Below are 12,145 nucleotides of genomic sequence, written 5' to 3' on the forward strand. Positions count from 1 at the left end.
ATGGTGGGTATTCTACATAAGTCTGTAGAATCCCGTCCAAGAGGCACCAACATGCCAACATGAAAAATGAGTTTTCAAATTAATGCATGACCAATACTGTCAAGGCATAGGAATCATTACTTGACAGTCAAAACAAAACCCACAGACTGCTGTGGGATGCGGTGAATCCTTGGATCAGTCATGCATCTGTCTTATGAGTTTTACAAAATACATTCGCCTAAATAATTTCTAGTGGTGACTCCCAACACCATGATCAATACTTGAGACCATAGAAATGAAGTCTCATTAGCAATAAATCATTGATTGACAAGCTCTTACTGCGTACTGGACAGGGTTCTACAGTTTTTCATATATCAACTTGATTAATCCTTATAATTCTATAAGTACTAACCTATTTTTCATCTACAAAGTGGCATCTTTAAGCTAAAGAGGTTAAAAAATCAGCCTGCAGTTACCCAGTTTGTAGCTGGTAAACTCTGGGACTCAGATTCAGATAACTGCACTTGTGCCATTCATTAAAAGTGGAAGTGAATTTAAACACAGAAAAAAATGTTCAACAGGAAGCATAGCAGATCGATTAATTATGGCACAGGAGTTAGGTGACGCAGACTTTCTGCATGGTTTGACTTACTGTGAGGATTCTTTCAGATTTCATCTTTCTGTAACCTTGCAGTATATCATGGGGATATTGCTACTGTACTAATTTTCTCCCTTTCAAAATGTCTTTATTCAAAGAAATGTAAAATAAATATTCATGTCAAACTGGAGGCATTATAATTAATTTCCCCATGACACATTTTAAACAATGACCAACACACAGACAATCTTCATATATGCCATGTTCCTCCCAAATATACACACATACTGGACGAATACAAAGCAAATGATGATTGTACCGGAACAGCAATCTTTAGTCTATCCCTAAAAAGATGTGTTTGAGTTTGAAATGCATATAATTCCTTTCCTTCAAGAAATCTAAGAACTGGTAGCAGTACCAGGAGCAATCCAAATAGGGGTTTTTATTATCAAAAAAAAAAAAAAAAAAAGCTAAAAGACATTAGTAAAAACAATTTCTCAAAAATCACTAAGTCTTTATTTGGAAACATGATGACATTTTAGGTGCTACATTAGAACAGGAATTAAGTTTAAACTTGACAAATGTTGTAAAAGATTTAAGAAAGCTCACTAGGGTTTCTGTGCCTATCGTGCTGACAAACATTATTCCAAGCACGGTGACAGCCAGAAAGCACATAAGTAGAAACAATTAATCACCAAAACACACCTGTTTATCCTCCAGGGGGTCAGGGTCTCCTTTGCTGGATTCAGAGCTGACATCATCTTCATCAGAACTGTCAATGACTTCCTCCTCATCAGAGGGTAGGTCACCAAGACCAAGGTCGAAATCATCCTGTTCCTCCTGGGATGTTCCAGAACTGCTTCAATAGAAAGTATGATTCAGTCACCTTTAGTAACAAGTGCTGGCAAAACCAAACCAAAATCAACCACCTAATCCTTGCGATGTGAGCAAAGCACATATCTAACGGGTTGGTTCTGAGGGATGGAAATGGTCAGATTGGACCCATTCCCCTTCCTTTTCCCTGACTTGGCTGTCAAATGCATTCATATTCACGTTGGGTTTAAAATTTAATTCAACACCAATTTAATATCATTTTGATGACAGGGAGGTGGATGGGAAACAAGTTTCCCAGTTGTCACCATCCTGTGCTTCCATTCATCTTTCCCCTAGAAAATCAGGCCTTTCCTCCCATTATAAACCAACAAGCCCCACAGGGGTGGGCTGGCTTACCACAAAGGGCACTGGGTGCACAGGTTCACCAGAAGCATAACTGCCTCCTTGGGCCTCAGTGTTTAACAACAACAAAACCAAGTACCAAATCTATGTGGGCTGGGAGTAAATAACAATAATAATATTAATAATAAATAATCAGCAATGTATATGCTACTGTGAACAAGTGCCCACCTTCCTGGTTCTCACTGGTTTGTACGCACATCACAAGACATGGACAGGAATAGGGAAATGCTACAAATTCTCAGGCTCCACTCTAGACCTGCTGAATCAGAAACCCTAGAGGTGCAGGACCCAGCAAATTGCATTTTAACAAACCTTCCAGGTGATGCTGATTCAGGCCAAAGTCTGAAAACCACTTTAGGCCATTTACCAAGTCCCCCTTGCCAGCCTGATATCAAGGTTTCCCAGTTTGTACTGAGACAGACCTCATGAATCAACAGCCAGGGTTGCAATCCAAACTGTAGGGGGAATTCCACCGGAAAGTTCCCCAGGAAGATGATGGAAATAGTTCTTTCCAGTGTTGGCTGTCAAGACTCAGAAAAAAAAATTGCCTTCAGAAAGACCTTTTTTGCTGTCAGTCTACAGGAATATCTGCAGAACAGAAGACTATAGGTGGGGCCAGTAAAAGATCCAAAGAAAACCACAGGGGGAAGCACTCCAGCAGAATAAAGACACTTGCATTCCACTCTGGCGGGTTCTTTCAGCAGGTCACGGGCAGGTCACTCAACTGCCAAGGCTTCAAGTTATGAGAGTTTCTAACAGGAATCTTAAAAGCTAAAGATAAAGCTTTTGCCAGTTCCAGATTACACATTGTAGGATACAGATTTGGTCAGAAACCATCCCTGCAGCCCAGTGGTTGGATGCAGGCAGAAGGCCAAAACGAATGCCTTCCACCATCCAGCATGGGATTTCCTATTACTCAGTGGCCGGGGCCTCAGGGACTCTCAACTAGGTGAGTACACACCTTATCATACCTTTCCGTGAATTGGAGGAGACTCACACCCTGGGGGTGGGGTGAAGAGCAGAAGCTTTCCAGTCAAATCACTGGCAAGATTCACTGTCTCTGGGTGCAGGGATAAGAGCCAACCCAGCCTAGCTGTTAGCTGTTGATTTAGATTGGAAAGAATAAATGAGTGTTACTGGGCACAGTGGCTCATGCCTGTAATCCCAGCTACCTGGAAGGCTGAGGCAGGAGGATGGTAAGTTCAAGGTCAGTCTCAGTAAGTTCAAAGCCAGCCTGGGCAACTGAGTGAGAGACCCCTGTTTCAAAATTAAAAATTAAACAAAAAATAAAATAAAATTAATTAATTAATTAAAATCAGAAGGGTTGGGGCTGGGCGCAGTGGCACACACCTAATCCCAGCAGTTTGGGAGGCTGAGACAGGAGGACCACAAGTTCAAAGCCAGCCTCAGCAAAAGCGAGGTGCTAAGCAACTCAATGAAACCCTGTCACTAAATAAAATACAAAAATGGGCTTGGGATATGGCTCAGTGGTAGAGTGCCCCTGGCCAATCCCCAGTACCAAAAAAAGGTGGGGACCTGGGGGTATGGCTCATCAGTAGAGTGCCCCTGCCTTCAATCCCCAGCACATAAATAAATAAATAGTTAACAAAATGTAGGCTATAAAGTCCATCCACACAGACAGAAGAAATCATACCTTTACTTGTTTGTTTTTCCAGTGCTGGGGCTTGAACCCAAGGCCTTGTGCATACAGGGAAGTTTTCTACCACTTACCACACCTCAGCCCCACTTGTCTTCATCTTAATTTCTTATCTCTTTACATCTCCTAAAACCCTGTCAACATATGTTTGATTTTTGAGCAACACCAGCATTACTTACAAGCTTCTTAAAAATGCAAAATCTCAGCCCCTACTCCAACCTACTGAATCAGAATCTGTTACAACAAAACTCAGGTGACAGGTGAGAAGTTCTGCTCTAAAGACTTTACAATCAGCACATCTGTGGACTGTTATGGATGCCATGGCATAAGAATTTTGGAGAATTAGAAATGGGCTGTGGCACTGTGAAGAAATCAGATTTATTTTGTCTAGAGATCAGAAAGGTTTTTCTTGTTCACACATTTTGAAAGCTACTATTAAGACAGCTGTCACATCCATTAGGGATACAAAAGGGATTAAAGTACAAGAGTTAACATTTAAGATCAAGGAGATGGCTGGATGCAGGGTGCATCCATATAACAGCTGGGTGAGTCTAATGTTTTTGTGTTTTTTGGTGCTTTTCATGTATTTTATGTATAAATCACAAAGTTGAATTTCGACTATTTTAAAGACAAAAGTCTGTTAAGCTTTTTTACTGTTAAGAATTGTTATGCAAATATCTATTATTTTGTGATATTTATTGCAAAAGACTGGAAATGTGCTTCTGTCTGAATATAACAAAATATCAATACTTAATGGGAAATGAAGTGACAGGAAGAAAGTATTATGTAACTATAATGCAGAAAATATATTAATTAATAATTTAAAAAAACCATAATGCCATGAAATAGCAGCAGACTTTTAGTTCTCCAAATTCTTTCCCTGCTGAAAAGCTTCCCTGACTCCCTCTGACTATCCCAAATTGGCCCACTGTCTCTTCTGAATCCTATTCCATCTCATTCTACTGATGACATATTGTTTTCCTCATTAAAATGCAAACTCCTAGGGATCAGGAAATTGTGTTTCTTACCAGAATCCCTAGCAGACTGCCTGAAATACAACAGGCCCCCAAGGATTTCTCCCCACTTCTCAGTAGTGCAGGTGCCCCGAATCAGAGTGGCTACATTAGGGGAATAGAGATGAAGGGATAGATGTAAGGAAAAAACATATGGAAGACTTGCAGGCTTCAAATATACTTCACTAGCAGAATAAGTGACAGCAACTGAAACAAATAGGAACAGGAACCTACCTAGTTTTACAGGAAAAAAAATAAAGGGTTTACCAGCAAATCCAGGAAAGATGGCATCTAGGATTCACATTTATATATTCATTTCTAAAATAATTAAATTGTTTCCTTACATAATTGTTTAAAACTTTTGAATCAACCTAGATTAAAATTTTAGACTTCTGATAAAGAAACACAGATTACTTTTTCTTTTTGGAGGGTACTAGGAATTTAATCTGGGGTGCTTTACCACTGAGCCACATCCCTAGCCCCTTTTTATTTTTAAATCTTGAGACTTAGGGTCTCACTAAGTTGCTTATGATCTTGCTAAATTGATGAGGCTGGTCTTTAATTTGCAATCCTCCTGCCTCAGTCTCCCGAGTTGCTGGGATTACAGGTGTGCATCACTGCACCCAGTTCTAGAAACACGGATTCTTTACTGATACCACTCATGTAGCTAGGGCACTTCTTTTATTCTTTTTATTTCCTTCCCAATGTCACGGAAATAACACCCCAAAACTGTCTGCTTGGTGAGTTAAAGTAACAGGACATAGTGCTTCCTCCACATCTTCCTGCCTAGTTAGTTCACGATTTGATAGTTGGAAGTACAAGGAAAGTGAGACGCAACAGAAACTAGAACAAAGGCCCAGCTCTATTTGCCCAGACCATCCTCCTTAACTCAAATATGCTTCTGAAGGGAGCCCAGTGTCTAGAAAAATTTAAAAAGCCAGAGACATCATTCCTACTGATAGGCTCTGTCCTTCAATTCCACACGTCAAGATCTATACAGTTGGAGTGAGAAATACTCAATGCCATCACTTTTTAAAAATCATATGCTTGATTTTTTTCTAGGTTTTCTATATTGAAACAGAACATCCTCCATTGGAAGTACACCAGATTTCTCTTTCAGGTAACATGTCTCATCAACAGTTCTGTCTGAGACAGAATTGTCTTTTGAAAAAAATATTTAGCCAATTTCCTCTAGGAGTTTTTAGGAACATAAAACCTGCATGGTATTGAGCCAGGCCTAAGGGTTGCCAGGGTTCATCACAAAAACGTCCTTGTGAACCTCTACTAAATTGAAAATCCCAGCAAGGGTTAGAGGGAGAAGAACAAGGACAGCAGCCAGAAGGGAAGGAAGCCAAGTTAACTGAAGAAAGTCTCAAAGCACTATCAGCTCTGTTACGGACATTTTTAAGTTACCTTGTTCGCCCTGATTTGACTCTAAATCCCTTAACAGAAGAACACTGTATATAATTCCTCCACATTTGAAGTTCAAAAGAAATTCATTCCAATACCCTCATCTTCAGAAGTTTCTTTCATCTCCAAATTACAATGTGTAAATCTGAATTTCTGTGGTCTTCCTCTTCCTCTGCCGTCTACTGCTGGCCCAAACTGAACAGAACCCACTAGTCCTCAGGATGCTGTTACAATTCATTTCGAATGCTGTCTCATTGTGATTTTGTGATTATGTATTTCCTTTGGGTGCTTTCAAATTTATCACAGAATGAGTGGAAAAAACTCTCAAAGGCTCAAAGGATGGACATGACATGAAAAACTTAGCAAAATATTTTTAAATAAAATATACAATAATATATTATATAAAATATATAATAATTAGTTATGATAATATGCTAATAGTATAAATTTGGTTCACAGACCATTACTCCTATTTAGTTTCACCAAAAACCTTTATATTCTATTACTTTCATTTCCTTATAAAACTATAGATTCCAGTGTCATGGTGAAACCATGCATCAAGTCAATAGAAAACTTCAATTTAAACACCTTTCTTATTCCCCTTTTCGAGTCCTCCTTGCAATTACACAGAATTTCTCAAATTTTCTCCATTCTCCACTCAAATGATTTTCTTGGGAATGACCCCTAAAAATGAGGAAGGCACTGCTCTAATTCTTTTAGGGAACATGATACAACTTGTGAAATAAGCATACGTTTCCATTTCATCCTCTAATAGAATAGGAATCACATATTCATGTCCTGTCTTTAGGTTTTCCACACAAAGGATCTTGCGTAATTATATCAAATATGTGCAGAACCTGTGTGACAGAACATAGAAGCCAAGAGATAATACAGAGTTTGAGGCAAAATTATCTGACCTGAATAACATCAGGTTCAACAAGTAAAACTCCTCTGCAGGGAGGTAAACCAGATCATCTTGCAGGTCTTCCCCAGAGCTGAGACCAAAGAAACATGTAAAGGATCATGGAAAATAGTGGGTGCTGATGCTCTTAGATTACAGTACAAGAATGGAAATCCTTCCCCCCAAAAAAGAAGTATGTACATAAATTGTTAATCTTGCCTAAATATTTTTGCCTAAAATTTTTACTTAAAGGTTAAAGCAAACTTTATTTTGTTTAAGAAAATGAATGATTTAATTACCTTGATCTCAGATAAAACAAACAAAAAAATCTGGAGCACATATAAATAGTGTAATAACTGTTTTGAGTTAAACTATTTAATATAGAATTAAAGTAAATAAAATCATTAAAATACTTACAAGGAGGGATGGGGTTGTGGCTCAGCAGTAAAGTGCTCACCCAGCACGTGCAAGGCCCTGGGTTCGATCCTCAATTCAACATAAAAATAAAGGTATTATGTATAACTACAACTAAAAAATAAATATTAAAAAAATATTTATGGGCTGGGGATGTGGCTCAAGTGGTAGCACACTTGCCTGGCATGTGCGGGGCACTGGGTTCGATCCTCAGCACCACATAAAAATAAAATAAAGATGTGTCCACTGAAAACTAAAAAAACAAATATTAAAAAATTCTCTCTCTCTCTTTAAAAAAAAATATATATATATATATTTATAAGGATAAGCACAACAGGAGTTTGTTAACCCAAAAGAAAGAAGGAGTAAATGAAAAGCATTAGATGTTTTCATTAGTGTTTTATTTTTGGTCATAAATTTTAGAGGTGTTAACAACCAAGCCTTGAAAACTAGTAAGCAAAGCTTCTATGGCTTCTGAAAAAGAAGCCACACAAAAATACACAGCTTCCCTGAAATATGAACTAGAGACTGTTCAAAACTACTCTGGGTGACCTTGTTAGGAAGGGTACCAGGTTTCGAGGACTTAGAGAGGCAGGCCTGCTTCGCTTTTCAGGGCCTATCTCCTCCACCCTTAGGAATGCCCACACCATTGCCCTCCCCAGGAATGCATTTATGATCAGGATTCTTAAAACTGTACCCTACTGATAAAAAACAAAATTACCTTCTGTAACTCAAAGTTACCTTCTGTACCATTTTAAATAGTCCTCACAGGGCAACTCTAAAAAGGGCTTGAAAAGCAAATGGCTTTCAGCATTTCTTAAAGTAGAAGAGTGCCTATCAAGAAGCCTGCATTCCTTTTATGTAATTATATTTAAAAGTCATTAGGTTTAATTACAAAAAAATCCATTTTAAAGGAGTTTACAGCAATGGCCAGTAATAGGGGACTGGTTAAATGAATAAACTGGGGCATTTCCAAAAAACCAAACTGCCAAGCAACCATCTAAAAACGAGGCAGGGCTATGCACCGAAACATGACTGCTCCCCAGGAAATACTGCTAGGCTAAAAAGAAAGGAGCAGGGCTGGGGCTGTAGATCAGCAGTAGAGCACTGGCTTAGCATGAGTGAGGTACCTCGGAAAAATAAATAAATACAATAAAGGCATTATGTCCATAAGAAAGAAAAGAGCAGGGGTTGGGGTTGTGGCTCAGCAGTAGAGTGTTCGCCTAGCATGTGCAAAGTCCTGGGTTCAATCCTCAGCACCACATAAAAATGAATAAAACAAAGGTATTGTGTCTAACTACAACTAAAAAATATTTAAAAAAAGAGCACAGAGTGCTCCCATTTGTGTTGTGTATGTGTGTGTGTGTATTTATAGTATATATGCATGTATATATAAATACACATATGCACAACAACACACAATTAAAAAAAGTGTTTTGGGGGACTAGGGATGTAGTTGAGTTGAAAGAATGCTTGTCTAATATATGAGAGGCCATGGGTTTTATCCCCAGCACATTAAAAAAAAAAAAAAAAAAAAAAAGTGCTATCTACTACTACTTGGTACTTTACTACTGAGATCCATCCCCATCCCTTTATATTTTTTAATGTGAGACAGAGTCTCGCTAAGTTGCTGAGGCTGGCCTTGGACATGTGATTCTTCTGCCTCAGTCTCCCCATTGCCAAGATTACAGACACGTGCTACCATGTCCAGCTAAAAAAGTGCTTTTTAAATATACATAAGAACATATACTCCTGTACAAATATGCTACCATATCCACAGGCTATCCCTGGAAAGAGTCACAAGAAAGTGCCTTTGGGACTAAAGTCCTGAGGTGAGAGGAGGACTTCATTATCTACCCTTTGGTGTATTTTTAAAAAATGTTATCACACGCATTATCCCTTTTTCAAAGACGACCCCAATACCGCACAGAGAAATTCTGAAAAGTCACACACACACACACATTTCTGTTATATGTCCACAAATTCTTTGGGGATATTTTATTTCCTTTCCACAGTGATGAAAATTAAAAAGAAAAATATTCTTGCCCTATTCTTCCCCTTTTATCTGCCCAACCCACAGGCTTAGAAGTTTGCCTATTCTCATAGTTGCCTTTAAAGAAAAACAAAACAACAACAACTCTTAACTTTTAGGTTGCTAATATGTAAATATGGTCCTCTCTTAGTCTATAGTTTGTCAGGGAGAATCACTAGCATAAGTCTTTAAATAATGGAAGGAGTACCTTCTTCTGGGTTATAGAGGACTTTACAAAGGAAAAAAGAGGTCAGTGTGCAGGGGTCGCAGAATAACCACAACACACCGTCAGTGTGGGCATCTCCCACAGCACCCTGCCTTGTGGAAGAGCTGCCTGGCCTGCAAGGGAAGAAGGCCATGCCCTCCAGGCTCCCGGTTCTCTCTTTATGACGCAGGCAGAGTCCACAGTTGAACACAGTCCAACAGACACTCTTGCCCCAGCTGACCCAGGTCAGGCCTGAGCTGTTCTAGTTAGAAATGAATAAATCGTTATGAACATGTATCCTAAAACAAGCACTAGCTAAAATAATTATCACATTTAATTGCCAGCAATTTTGCTATCTTAGAATCTGGAGGGCTTTAGGGAATGACTCCTTAAGATGCTCTTCAAGAGATGTGTACTGGACTGGGGTTGTGGCTCAGTGGTAGAAAGTTGCCTAGCATTTGTGAGGCCCTGGGTTCAATTCTCAGCACCACAGAAAAATAAATAAATAAAATAAAGGTATTTATTGTCCAACTACAACTAAAAAATAAATATTAAAAGAAAAAAAAGGAATGCGTACTAACAGAGGGCGTAGTGGCGCACGCCTGTAATCCCAATGGCTTAGGAGGCTGAGGCAGGAGGATCCTGAGTTCAAAGTCAGCCTTGGCAACTCAAAGAGGCCCTAAGCAACTCAGTGAGACCCTGTCTCTAAATAAAATATTAAAGAGGGCTGGGGATGTGGTTCAGTAGTTAAGCACCCCTGGGTTCAATCCCTGGTACAAAAATGACAAAAAAAAGAAATGCAGACTAAAATGTTTTTGTTAATACAAATAGAAAAGTATTCTACTGAGCTTAAAACTGCCTTCAATAAAATACAGATTTCCAATGCAGTTTTGTCATGTAGCAAAGATGATATTATTTTTATTGAAAAATATAAAGGTTTTAGATAAAGTCAGGTTGGCCTAACATCATTTCTCCCCTTTGTTTCCCCATGATAAAAATATAACTACTTAGCATCAGAACATATAAAGGCCACTAGGAATAAACAATGAGGTTGAGATGGCTACATGAGAGTACTTCATATTTACATACCCATTCCCTCTCAAGCATATATTTATCTATACATATATATATATGTACTTTATAACACTTAAATATATAAAGTAACTATACCATTTCTTTTTTTCCCTGTAATACTGAGGACTGAACTCAGGGGTATTTTACAACTGCGCTACAACCATCCTCAGCCCATTTAAATTTTCTTTTCTTTTTTTTTTTTTTAATTTTTGAGACAGGGTTTCACTAAGTTATAGAGGCTGCCTTGAACTTGAATTCTTCTGTCTTAGCCTTTCTCTGTCAGCAATTCTCCTGTCAAGTAGCTGGGATTACAGGCATGTGCTACCAGGCCTGGCCATTTTTTTTTTTTTTTTTTAGAGAGAGAGAGAGAGAGAAAGAGAGAGAGAGAATTTTAATATTTATTTTTAGTTTTTGGTGGACACAACATCTTTGTTTTTTTGTATGTGGTGCTGAGGATCGAACCCAGGCCTCACGCATGCCAGGTGAGCGCACTACCACTTGAGCCACATCTCCAGCCCCCTGGCCATTTTTTTGTTATGCCTTTTATTTCAATGAAATATTTATTTAGGACCTATTATGTTTCATTTGTTTTAGGGCCTCATTTAGGCCCTAAATCATCTATTAGATGCAGATCATCTATTAGAATTACTTGTATATAATGTTCAAACGTAAATTCTAACATGACTTCTCTTTATTTTCCTGTTGAATGAGACTTTCCTAAACAGATAAATAAAAAGGAATTTGGGATAACCATGGTAATTAGGATGAAGGCAGGGACTACTTTCTAAAAAGAAAATAAGGGTTAGGGATGTAGCTCACTGGTAGAGTGCTTGCCTAGCATTCGAGAGTACGTGGGTTCAAGGCCCAACACCATATCAAAAAATAATAATCATGCATGCATGAAATAATCAGCATACACAAGGCCTAATATGCTGGGTTCAGTCCTGGGGGTGGGGATGGGGAACAATGAAGGAAAGAAAATAACTAAAAGTTAGTGCATGCTAAATGTTAAATGCAGACACTAAGAACTATGGAGCACTATGGAGCCAGAGACATAAGAGACATGAGTACCTTATCCAGGGTGCAGCAGTCATAGAGATTCAAAGTGACTGCACTTGAGAAGTGACTCTAGCAAACGAAGGAGGAGCAAGATATTCTGAGTGGGAGAGGTCTGGAGAGGGAGGTGTGACGGAGGGCTTGGAGGCAGGATGGAAGTGATGTGGAAGGTGACCTGGATGTGGATGCATGGGAAAAGTGTGGGGAGGGCATTTCTGCACCATGTGAGGTGAGAGACCACCAGGAGACACAGAGAGGTAGTTATTGCCAACATGGTTGGCAAGCAGCTGAGGTAGAAGAACAGCATCCATCCACAATGGCAAATCCAAACTCAACCCTTCCTGCGGCTGTGCCAGGTGCTAACACCAGGGTAAGGAACCTACCAGGGGAGCTGGCCAGGGGGTGAGCCTGGTTGGTGAGAAAGTGAAGAAAAGACTCACTTTTGATTACCTTCTCTAAAAGACCTGGCCTGTGTCGGGTGCACATGCCACAAGGTTTCCTCTAATATCTTGTCATAATCCTAACTGACCACTGGAAAGTGGTGAGACTTCTGGAAAAAATGACCACATC

At 39.1% G+C, this 12,145-nt stretch overlaps 1 protein-coding gene across 2 annotated transcripts in view; it reads right to left on the minus strand.

The window, feature by feature from the left end:
• The window catches only part of Fgd6 (FYVE, RhoGEF and PH domain containing 6), a 120,524-nt gene that overhangs the window by 77,675 nt on the left and 30,704 nt on the right, over positions 1-12,145 (minus strand). Inside the window, exon 3 of one of the 2 annotated variants that reach the window (XM_076854965.2) lies at positions 1,283-1,433. In XM_076854965.2, coding sequence (XP_076711080.1) covers positions 1,283-1,433 — 151 coding nt within the window. Of the gene's footprint in view, positions 1-1,282; positions 1,437-12,145 lie in introns of both variants that reach the window. The other variant, XM_076854964.2, reaches the window with a different exon arrangement.

Source organism: Callospermophilus lateralis, chromosome 4 (assembly GCF_048772815.1).
Source record: "Callospermophilus lateralis isolate mCalLat2 chromosome 4, mCalLat2.hap1, whole genome shotgun sequence".
In the NCBI taxonomy this organism is placed as follows: Eukaryota; Metazoa; Chordata; class Mammalia; order Rodentia; family Sciuridae; genus Callospermophilus; species Callospermophilus lateralis.